Source organism: Mya arenaria, chromosome 13, assembly GCF_026914265.1.
Source record: "Mya arenaria isolate MELC-2E11 chromosome 13, ASM2691426v1".
In the NCBI taxonomy this organism is placed as follows: Eukaryota; Metazoa; Mollusca; class Bivalvia; order Myida; family Myidae; genus Mya; species Mya arenaria.
In genome coordinates this window covers 58,563,294-58,576,156 of record NC_069134.1, presented here as the reverse complement: position 1 = coordinate 58,576,156, position 12,863 = coordinate 58,563,294, and the positions used below count along the sequence as shown (strand labels likewise).

General features: G+C 35.0%; 1 protein-coding gene across 1 annotated transcript in view; it reads right to left on the bottom strand.

The window, feature by feature from the left end:
• The window catches only part of LOC128213303 (uncharacterized), a 97,167-nt gene that overhangs the window by 30,372 nt on the left and 53,932 nt on the right, over positions 1–12,863 (bottom strand). Inside the window, exons 4-6 of the mRNA XM_052918908.1 lie at positions 6,961–7,090; positions 4,486–4,667; positions 1,983–2,119 (exon numbers count right to left, since the gene is read on the bottom strand). Coding sequence (XP_052774868.1) covers positions 1,983–2,119; positions 4,486–4,667; positions 6,961–7,090 — 449 coding nt within the window. The remainder of the gene's footprint in view (positions 1–1,982; positions 2,120–4,485; positions 4,668–6,960; positions 7,091–12,863) is intronic.

Genomic DNA, 12,863 nt, shown 5'->3' with positions numbered 1-12,863 from the left:
AAAGTTTCAATGCCATACATGTTGTATTCGCTGAGGTATTGACTTAAAAGTGGTTACATGCAAAACCTTAACCAGAATTTCTATGTCAAAAAAGGGGCCATTATTTGAATTAAATGCAAACTAGAGTTATCTAACTTGGTTAATTAAGTAGGTTGGATGGTTGAGTACCATTGTATCGAGTCTCAATGCAATACCTCAAGTAGCTGCTGAGATATTGACCTATGTGTGCTTGCACGCAAAACCTTAACCAGAATTTCAAAGCGAATAATAAAGGCCTATTATTTGCATTAAATGCAAACTAGAGTTATCTTACTTGGTTAATTAAGTAGGTTGGATGGTTGAGTACCATTGTATCAAGTCTCAATGCAATACCTCAAGTAGTTGCTGAGATATTAACCTATGTGTGCTTGCACGCAAAACCTTAACCAGAATTTCTAAGTCGAATAATAAAGGGCAATTATTTGCATTAAATGCAAACTAGAGTTATCTTACTTGGTTAATTAAGTAGGTTGGATGGTTGAGTACCATTGTATCAAGTCTCAATGCAATACCTCAAGTAGTTGCTGAGATATTAACCTATGTGTGCTTACACACAAAACCTTAATCAGAATTTCAAAGCAAATAATAAAGGCCTATTATTTGCATTAAATGCAAACTAGAGTTATCATACTTGCTTAATTAAGTAGGTTGGATGGTTGAGTACCATTGAATCAAGTCTCAAAGCAATACCTCAAGTAGTTGCTGAGATATTAACCTATGAGTGCTTGCACGCAAAACCTTGACCAGAATTTCTAAGTCGAATAATAAAGGGCAATTATTTGCATTAAATGCAAACTAGAGTTTTCTAACTTGGTTAATTAAGTAGGTTGGATGGTTGAGTACCATTGTACAAAGTCTCAATGCAATACCTCAAGTAGTTGCTGAGATATTAACCTATGTGTGCTTGCATGCAAAACCTTAACCAAGGTGTGACGTCGACGCCGACGCTTGGGTGAGTAGTATAGCTCTCCATATTCTTCGAATAGTCAAGCTAAAAATGCAACTTATTCACATGAAAAGCATAACAACGTCCCAAGCTATTTATACCGACATGCTTAGGCATGCATAGTTACCCACATTCTATCATATTATTTATATTTATCACATGCTATGACTTGTGTTTCTGGTTTAATATAACTATTTATATTACACATACATGTGCAATTTTAGAAAAAAAATCACTCCACACATTTGTAAACAATTTAATTTGAAACAATAATTGCTTAATTGGTAACATTCAAGCAAGTTTACTTCTCAATTTGTTTTTATGATAAAGATTTCTTTGAATTCAGTATTTCTATCTTTTTTTCAACCTAAAGATAACTCTCTAAAATCAAGAGCATTACAGGCAGATGTCGATGCCGATCCATATTTTCAAGTCAATCAATGGACGCACCATCAAAAGTTTTTCAGCGAGACTTATGGTCATAAAAGTTTGAAGTAATCATCTATAACAATTATAGAAACATTGCCCAAACTTAAGAGTTTGCATGCTACTGTTCAGGATCAACCTGCCTACCAAGTTTGAAGTCCCTGGACCCTAGCGTTCTTCTGTTATTGATCGAAAACGGATTTTCAGCTCAAGGTCAACAAAATTTCAACATTCAGTCCACTCAAAATTTATAGGATTTATCTACTGGTCATGATCAACCAGCCTACCAAATTTTAGGTCCCTAGGCCGAAGTGTTCACAAGTTATTGACTGGAAACCATGTGGACGGACGGACGGATGGACTGACAGACAGTCTAAAAACAATATGCCACCCTTTAGGGGCGTGACAAAAACTTACTTCACAACACCCACATCAACATCAAAAACAGTTCATGAAAATAACAGATAAAATAATAATAACAGGGTAAGTATTTCCTTCACAAATACCTTCAGTCAGCATTAAATAATATTGTGCTTATGTCGGAGACATGATAAGAACCATAAATACAGACCTGCCAGTACATATCGTGTTCTGATTTGAAGTCGAGCTTGTAAACTTTGTCGCGTCTAATCTTCCTGTGCTTCCATGACAACATTATACATGTTGTGTTCTTTTCTGCAGCGAGATCTTGTACAGGCGTGGGTTCGACTGAAAATGGATCACAAGAAAAATGATACCTATATTATATTACTAATTGCTCATAGGATACGTGTTTAGTGCTCCAGATGCGAAACATGACTATATCAGCTAATAAATTGAACAATCTCGGAGAACTAGCAGCTTTAGTAAAAATTAAATGTTGCAAGCAAGATAAAACTCGGCTAACTGTCAGTATTATACGTTATTATAGACAGCAGAAATGGCTGTGCAAGCAGCTTATCCAAACTTTGGATTAACCTCAGGATTTAAGTTAATCCATATCGGATGACATTGCATCCGCATTGGTGCCTTGTGGAACTAATGAAACTATCTTAATAATCATTCATGATTTACGAGATTTTCCTATCCAAACGCCCACGGTAAACAATGAAGCATACCGGAGTAGCGTATTGGGATTATCTCATGATGAATTGCAGCACTGTGAGGCCCTGGTAAAGTCTTTTATAGATTAACTTGTTTGAAAGTGTTAGCTGTGTATTTGTATGGTTAGTTTAAACATTATATATTTTACACCGATTGTGACAAAAACTATGATAGCTTATACTAAGTCACTCTCGTTCGCACGATGTTGCGCAAGAGTGTAAGTCTTGTGTTTTATATGGATAATGAAAAGATATATGGGTAAATCAACAGTGATAGCCTCAAAAAAATGTATCAGTGAGGGGTGAAATACAGTTAATCTCTGAGATTGCCCTAATTCCTTGTTACAGGTATATTTCCCTATAAGGGTTTTTGTAACCAAGAATTACTAATATTCACCGCACAACATATTATGAATACCGTAAATGACTGGTTATTAGACGCACTTTTTTCCCTCAGATTTTGATGCAAAAAAATGCCTGCGTATAATACCCAGTAACAATTTTTTGAACTTTTTTTCTGAGGTCAATTTCAAGCCGATAGTTTGTTTAGATTTATGTAGAAAGGGATGTTACTCGCGTCATATTGATCGAGTATATACGGGTTAAAACGGCAGTTGACGATCGGGATACGGTATATCGTAAGACGTTTATAATTTCAACAAAACTATTTTTCGATTAAAGTTACCGTAATTCACCTAAGAGTTCGGACACTCTAAATATTTGGACACCCATAATTATTTCCCAAAATAATTAATTTTGCGTACCTAATTTTCGGACACCCAAAGGACATCAATCATAACTTTCATAGTTACCAAGTTTCACAGACGAAGATTATTGATTTTTATCTTTACACTGCCTGGCTAGATTACCTAACCGTATACACCACTGTGACAATTTAATTAGTTACTACCCATCCTAAACGATTTATTGCCTGTTGAAAAGGAAGTGTGATATATTTATTTGAGGATTAAACAAACAACAAGGGCAATCAAGGGATTAAAAAAACATCGACATGGCATGTTTGTAAAATGATCTGCCAATAAGCTTTCAAACTTGTACCACACTTATAGACTATATGAAGCAATAATCGTACAGTTATTTATTAATCCTGCATAGCAATGTCCATGCTCTCCACGAGATCCTCGTGGGCATAACTGTAAGTTATGTGACGTCACACAGTGTGACTCTTTGATCTAAAGCCGATAGAATGTGTTTATTCAGTTCAGTGCATGTATAAAATGGTGTTTTAATTAACTTCATGAAGGATTTACACTTATAGGCGTAATAAATAAGTTTATGACCATTGATTACTACGGATAAATTAATAAGTGGTAAAAAGCAAACATGAAGAAAAAAGGCAGGTTAAACAAACATGTAAATAAAATGTAAAAATGATAATTTTCTATGTATTCGGAGAGCGAAAAAAATAATTAATTTATGGTGTCCGAACTCTTGTGAATTACGGTATTCAATATTATTTTGAATAATAAATTGAATTAAACAATAATCAAACTTACATAATTATGAAAAGGCAAAGTTGGGCACTGTCAAAATATTTTTTGCTTAACATAACTTCATTCTCGACAGTATGGTTTTAAAGATAACCATCGCCATTTTCACGAAAATATTTTTTTTTGTCACTGTCAACAAACATGGTGGCTGAAAATGCCGGACGATTTTGACATTTTTTCTATGCGTCTTTTAACCAAAAACATAGATTAAAAGTTTTTTTCTCGGATTTTTCACAGATTTTTTCCCCTGCGTCTAATACCCCCTATCGTCTTATACCCAGTCATTTACGGTACTCATAACAATGCTACTTTTAGCATGCTTCATAAGCAAAAAGCAGCGGTAGCTATATTATTAGTTTGTTGATCACCATAGTTCTAACAGCAATGGGGTTTATACGCCTTAAATGCCTGCATGCCTTAAACAACCTTCCGACTAAAAAACAACAAATCATAGCTTTATCAAGAATTAAACCACACATACCAATTCTGTTTGTGTCCACAGATTGTCCAGGGACGCTTTCTGGGTACCGGATGCCTGTACGCTTATTCGTCACAATGACGCCCATGTAGTAAGGGAGGTCACTCATGAAGGAGTTTTCCTCATCAACTTCCCACCATGAACACGATGTCTTTGTCGGGTGTGGACAGACAGACTGTGTGGAGCTGAAACAAATAAAAAAAAAAAAATTGTTTCAGCCTCCAAATCTAAAGAAATTATCAACAAGAGGCACATCAGTTCAAGCAAAGACCACCTAACGAACATTTTCGTCAAGTTTCATAGAAATACAATCATCAATTTTTGAGGAGAAGTTATTTAAAAAATTTTTTTACTTTAATAGCTCTGGCTGCCATGTTGTGCAGTGGACCGAATTGATTTGGGCAATTTGAGTAAAGGAGCACCAAACAAACATTTCTGTCAAGTTTTATCGAAAAAAAGGTCATCGGTTTCGACGACAAGTCGTATAAAGTTTTTTTTATTTTTTAGCTCTGGCAGCCATGGTGTGCAGTGGACTGGAACCATTTAACAAATTTTGGTTAATGACCATCCAAGGAACATTTCTGTTAAGTTTCATCAAAATCTGATCATCGGTTTCTGAGAAGATGTTCTTTAAAGGTTTTTCTATTTTTTTGCCCTGGCAGCCATGTTGTGCAGCGGACCGGAACCATTTGAGCAATTTTGGTTAAGGACCACCCAAGGAACAATTCTGTCAAGTTTCATCAAAATCTGCCTATCCGTTTCAGAGGAGATGTCGTTTAAAGATTTTGCTATTTTTAGCTGTGGCGGCCATATTGTGCAATGGACCAGAACCATTTGAGCAATTTTAATAAAGGACCACCCAAGGAACATTACTGTCAAGTTTCATCAAAATCTGCCGAACCGTTTCAGAGGAGATGTCGTTTAAAGATTTTGCTATTTTTAGCTCTGGCGGCCATATTGTGCAATGGACCGGAACCATTTGAGCAATTTTGGTAAAGGACCACCAAAGGAACATTCCTGTGAAGTTTTGTCAAAATCCGCTTATCAGTTTCAGAGGAGATGTCGTTTAAAGTAAAAGTTTACGCACGCACGCACGCACGCACGCACGCACGCACGCACTCACGACGGACAATCTGTGACGACATAAGCTCCATGGCCTTCGGCCAGTGGAGCTAAAAACTGATTTTCTTGCAGGAAGAAGACTTAGACCAAAAGGGATATTTCACATTACAGTGTGTGTATACCACGTGATAAATTGCGTCATGAATACTACGTCAGAAGGCAACATTTTGCTTCGAATGAAGACTTGAAACACAGATAACTTCACTTTTTCTTCACATTTTAAATGAAACATAGCGCAGTCTATGCCGTTTACGGAGCCTCGCTCTTTTACTAGAGTTTGATTGAGAGTTTAGTTTCCTAGAACACTTCGACAAACCTTTTCACAAAACAGCCGTCTATTGGAGCACTGTCAAAACATTATTTTGGAAACAAGTTTGTCGAAGTGTTTGATGAAATTAATCACCTAATCAAACTTCGGTAATTAAACGAAGGCAGGGCTCTTTAAGGGGCATAGACTATCTTTTGTTTCATTTTAAATGGTGTAGTAAAACAAAAGTTATCTTTGTTTTAAGTCTGCATTTTAAGCAAAATGTTGCCTTCCGACGTAGCATATATGACGTAATTATCACACACTGCAATAGTGGCGTGAAATGTTTACTTTTGGTGTCACAAATTTAAATTTATTGCGATCTTAAACTGTAACATTACAAATTTTATATTTAACATGTGCCCACAAGCATACAAATTACGGTTAATTGTAGTTTTTAGAAAAACGCACCAAATTATATGTGAACGTAACGTAATTTAGGAAATGTTGTTGTTCAAATTTTGTCCTAGTCCTGTGCTCACTTAAATTTCAAAACAGTTTGAACTATCAAACTGATATCTTCACTGTCTGACACAGTGAAATAGCATTAATATATCACTGAGTTATCTTTATAAACAGCCAGAAGGCATATAATAAATGGGTCATTATGTACAACCAGACATGAGAAAGTTGTAAGATATCAATCATTTCTCTCTTTAGTTTATCATACACATGCACCAATAATAAAGCAAAATGCTAAAAAGTTGCGCCCATCAGTTTTCTAATGAAAGGGGACTTTCATTGACCTTTGACCTACTGATCCGCCCAAAAATAGTCACTGACCATGACCAATGTATATACCAAGTTTGAAGACCACAAGAAGGAGATTGTAAACTGAAATGTATCGCCAACGACAATGACGATGACAATGATGACAAAGATGCTGCTTCCTGACAAAGCATTCTCTAAGTGTCTGCCATGCGCGACACACAAACAACATACTCAACAGCATTCTGTATGAGCATGAAATTTATAGTGTCCCCAGGTATGGTAATCCACACCAAGATCCCATGCGTATGTCATTCATGATATAAATATCAAAAACATACTCAATTGTCCAGATGAGAGAGACATCAATGGTGTCGGGGTGCACATATTTCACGCCAAGGTCCCACGTACACGTCATGTTCTGCCAGTTGTACACACGACAGTTCACATCCGTCACCGGCTGAGGCTCATCTGGAAAGTTGACACAAATTGTAATTTAAAATTAAAATCAGCATTTTTTTCCTGAATTTTCCAAAGCACAGGATATTTATTTGAATCTGTCCCTTAAAACACTTCTTTTTTTAAACCATGCGACTTCTCAGCCTAATATAAAAGAATTTTTGTAGAAGCATTTCAGTGCCTTTGAGGTGTACTATTTTTAGTTTACATTTTATGCCTTTTATTGCCAGCCTCCCTTTTGCACCAAAGGATAATAAAGTAATATTCTAGTGTAGCTCATATTTTTCCCCTTCAATTTATGCATTTCTTCCTACATTTTAAGGTTCTATCAGAAATTTCACCTCAAGAGATGCCTTCAATCAATTTTAACAAGGTTCCATGCTGGGAACCAAACAACTCGCCCTTACCCCAATGTAACTAAGCACAAAAGGACACTGATGAGGTACTTATAACATGAATATAAAGTTTGAGGGTTAATCGAGAATTGATTATTACTTAGACTTTTAGCTTAGAATTTAATTGGATGGAATATTTTCCCAATGTTTTTATATCAAGAACCCTAACCCTTTAGCATAGTCAAGTGGCGAAATAAGACCTCCCTGAGTCAAAAGCCAACTTCCTGATAAGCAGTCCTTATAATTGAATATTAACTAAGGCCATTTTTAGGGGTATTGGAAAAGTGCCAATTTAAATACCAGTATGACCTTTAGATCAATATTACTCGCACTCATATTATTTTAATGTGATATAATTTTTACAGATAATTAAATTATCTAGTGAATGCTGTCAATGAAAAAATGTTAAAGAATTGATTATATCTGTAAATTCAATTTGAAGATGGACTTGTACCATTACTTTGAAATGTCCTCATTTGATTCAACAAATCAGTCAAAAATATGCTGGGATGAGCGAACTTTTATTGCAACATCATAAAAAGACCCATTTCCAGATTAAAAAGCCAACGATTGATCTTTCAATACACAGAAGTGATGCAGGAATATCTCGTGACATCAAGCAAGGTGATGAGTCCAGAGGGTCTGTTTTAAATTTATGACCCCTCCTAAAAATGCACCATGAAAGACCTGCTGTGTCATCTAGATGCTTACAAAGTTGCCACAAGGTTGATCATTTACTGACATATTTACCACCCTGTGTATCATTAAATTTTGAACCCATTGAAAATTGATGCAATGCTGGATATGCACATTTATCCATTATATTCTCAGCAACGTTTTTTTCTGCAATTTTGGAATCAAAGAGTAAAATAGTTATAAAATAAGTCACATGTTTTTAGACGCATCACCTGGGAAAAAATGGTGCCAAAACATGAGTAAATCCCTTTATATCCAGCAAGAAAGATTTTTTTTTTTAAATGACCACATTAGGGGGGCTGGTAGTTTTGTGAGTCAGTCTGGCAACATCAACAAATCTGTTAATTGTTGAATTGTTGCCTAAATATATTTTGAAGTGACACTCAAATTTAAAATCAATACATATACATGTATAACAAACATAAATTTGAGTGATAAAGGTTAAACCTTTAACTTCTTACTAAATAATGAATTTATGGAAATTGGTTATTACTGTTGATAAGATTGTAAGCTTGTATTAAATAGCTGAAAATGCACAATATTAAATGACTGGTGAGTCCTAAATGTTTTACAGTGATCAACTATCGTCTCATATGGTAAGAATATTTGCTTTCTTTCTTTCAAATAAACACATTATCTTTCATAAGAACCATTGTTTTCGATATTTATTCATTTTTAGTAAATTAAAACAATTCTTTTAATTGGGACACATCTTATTTGCAAGTAAGCATGCATCTTCAATATTATATATAGTTTTCAACATAACTAAAAGGTGTTCTAGATGCAAAATGTTTCTTCGTAATTTCAGAAAACATGCAAAAACAAATTATTTTTAATATTCTATTTCTAACAGCTTGCTGATAGTCTAAAAAGTAAGATGACAAAGTATAAAAGCGCTTAATGCAAGCATGCATATTTCATGTTGCAACCTAATATGGTTCGACATCAATCAGTTAATATGGCGTGCTCAGCCAGAGTAGTTAATTGGTTAAGCGATTACCTCAAAATAGACGAGTTAGCAATTATAATTGTTTCTCTTCTCAGGTTTATTTTCTAGAAAAGGATACATAAACATATATCTTCATCAAAAATCATCAGAAAATAGTCTAGAAGATTAAAGAACTTATCGCCAAGTTCAAGTTAATCGTACAAAAGGCCTCCACCCCATACACAAACACAAGAGTCTATACAGACGAAACTCGTTGGCTCGTATCTCATGGCTTGATATCCTCATTGGCTTGGATCAGTTTTAAAGGACCGATTTTTTTTACTCTATGTTCATATAAAATTTGATTGGATGGCTCGATATCTTGAGGGTTGATATTTCACCATGCTCGAAGTCATTTTCGCGGTCCCAATATAAGAACTTCATATTTGGTTTTGTTTGGTTGGGTCGATGTCATTTTCGCGGGTTTAGGTAAGAATTTAACACTTTGATTTGTTTGCTTGGCTTCATTTAGCACAAGGCGCTAATCGATTTGCTTGATTGATATTATATTGTTATATATCAAACAATCATGATATTGATAATGACGTATGTTATGATATCAAACTCAAACGTCCATAAACAACTTTCTTTCTTCAAATGCATAATAAATAAACATTGATACATAACATATGCTCAAAGCATTTGTACTAGACATTATAGCATAGAATTTATCAATAGTAGGGTTTTCTTGAGAGTATTTTGCAATATAAACATTCTTAAAACATTATATAAAGGACATATCCAGTCTTCGTCGTAACTGGGTTGTCCGAAGCCCTGGACAAGTAAATACTGTTTCAGACAAGTCAAAATTCCCAGGTGGTTACCCGAACGGGCAAGTGCATTTTTTTTTAAATTTAAATGCCCAGTTTTCATAATTTCTTCAGCAACAATTCACAAATCCTAAATGAACGTTCTAAATATTGGCTTTTGCATATTTACGCATGAATTGGTGACGTCAAAGCATTACGCGTGCTCAGCATTTCTAGTATTCAATTTATAAGCGTCTAAGCGTCTGCCTGACACTTATAAATTAAATAATAAATTTATAAGTGTCTAAGCGTCTGCCTGACACTTTTAAAGTGGACGCTTATTAATTAAATACTTCTTTTTTTTGTTTGTTTTGATTTTCTTCTAATTATTAAGGGCAAGAAAAACTGAGCAAGTGGTTTTCTTCAATTACTTGCCCGAAAGGACAAGTGTTGAAAAAAACTTAAGGCAAAAACTGCATATCAACAAAAAATGGAATTCATCTTCAATATAACATTTGCAGTATAGCTAGGCAAGTGCGTCTCTCTGTATCCCAAAATGTCTACCGGTTTCAATAGAAATTAAGTTTATAGCAAAGGCTACATTATTCTGAATGAACCTTAAATAAATGTAGTATTAATTCAAGCCACTCCCAAAAGTTCTGCATGTGACAAGCAATTTTCCTTACCTAATAATGTCACATCAATATACTCAGGTTTCTTTCCAGGAAATTTGTGAACGACTAATACCACGCAGGAAAATTGTGGTCTACTTACTGCATTCTTAACTTAAGGCGTTTCACCAATCATTGTAAAAGGCTCGGGTAACACGATATAAAACTGCTTTTATTTGAAAGCATTAATTTTGAATGCTTAAGGAAAGAAAATATATATTAATAATAATAATAATAATAATAATAATAATAATAATAATAATAACAAGAGCTGTTGTAAGACAGCGCACTTGACTACGCCACTTTTACTTACAAGTGAATACAATAATGATGTAATATTACCAGGTTTGGTCTCTTTATGTCAAACCTAACTAAAATTATTCTATACATAAGGTGACTTTGATGCTGCCCTCCCACCAGCCCACCCGAACAATGACGCAAGTCATTCAAATAACTTGATTTCCCATTATGAAAATGTGGTTAAGAATATACAAATATGCCTTTCAAAAGAAATTAAAATAAAATAAAAAATAAAACAAGAGGGCCATGATGGCCCTAAATCGCTCACCTGAGTAAAAGAGTTTAACCTTTGTTATTAATATAGCTTGTTTCTCAAAGAATATTGAACAAGAGCTGTCAAAGTATGTGACAAATGCCCCCCCCCCCCCCCAATGTGACATTGATCTATGAACAAGTACATAAAAAGTTGATCTTGCCTTTATTTGTCAAATACATATTGCAAGTTATATTAAATTGCCTCTGAGCATAGAAAAAAAACCAATCATACTAAATGACAGCCAACACTCTTTATGTCCTCATATTCAGCATTCCATTGTGAATAAACACTTAGTGTATCTTTCACCTTAGAGGTAGGGACATGGGTCTTGCACACGACACGTTGTCTTGGTATGTCGAAAACATATGGCAAGTCATTTTAAAATCTGTCCATATAAGAGAAAGTCACAGCGCGGACACGACAGCCTATATTTTCCTTCAGGTTGCCATGGCAACCAGAGTTCTGCATGGAATTAATTTTTTTGAACAATTTTGAAAAAGCACCAACCAAGGATCATTCCTATGAAGTTTCATCAAAATTGTCCAAGCGGTTTAGGAGAAGAAGATGATTGTAACCAATTGTTGACACTTTTCCTTTAGGTTGCCATGTCAACCAGAGTTCTACATGGAATTAATTTCTTTGAACAATTTTGAAAAAGCACCAACCAAGGATCATTCCTATGAAGTTTCATCAAAATTGTCAAAGCGGTTTAGGAGAAGAAGATGATTATAACCAATTGTTGACATTTTCCTTTAGGTTGCCATGGCAACCGGGCCAAACAAAATTATGTGAACAAATTTAAGAGAGGTCCATGCAAGGACACTTCAAACCAAATTTGCTGAAGATCTATCAAGGGGTTCATGCGAAGAAAATGTTAAGTTTTGTTTACTAATTTTAGCTCTGGTGGCCCTTAAAAGGGGCCAAACAAAATTATTTGAAAAGACCTGACAGAGGCCCATGCTAGGATGCTTCAGACTTGAAGATCCATCAAGCAGTTAATAAGATCAAGTTGTTTAAAGGTTTTTTTATTTTTTGCTCTGGTGACCCCTAAAAGGGGCCAAACAAAACCATTTGAACAAAGTTGAGAGAGGACCTGTAAGGATGCTACATATCAAGTATGGAGTCATTCTGACCTTTACTTTCAGAGGAAAAGATGTTTAAGTGACAAGACAATGTAAAAATATTGAAAACCTAAGCCTTTGAACACGGGGCGTGGCCAATTTTGACCCCAGGGCTAAAGTTTGAACAATATTAATAGTGGTCCGATAAACAATGCTTCATACCAAATATCTAAGGCCTTCGCCTTTTGGTTTCGGAAAAGAAGATTTTATAAGTTTTCATCATATACATATATAAGGAAACCCATGACCGCCCGGGTGGGGCCATTTTTTGACCCCAGGGCCAAAGATTGAACAATATTGGTACAAGTCAACTAGATGATATATCATGCCAAATATCTAAGCTCTTGTCACTACTTGATTTTACGTGTGTATCTATATATGTATATTTGTTATTAATTGTTGTATGTGGCCCATATTGAAAATTGGTATGTGTACTAAATATGTTATCCAGTTTAAATTAAGACGTTACTTGTCTTTGTGAGTTCGGAGAAGATTTTTTAAGTTTTCACTTTAACACATATAGAGAAAACCCATCAGCCCCGGGGTGTGTCCAATTTTGACCCCAAGGCCATAATTTGAACAAACTTTGTAGAGGTCCACTAGACGATG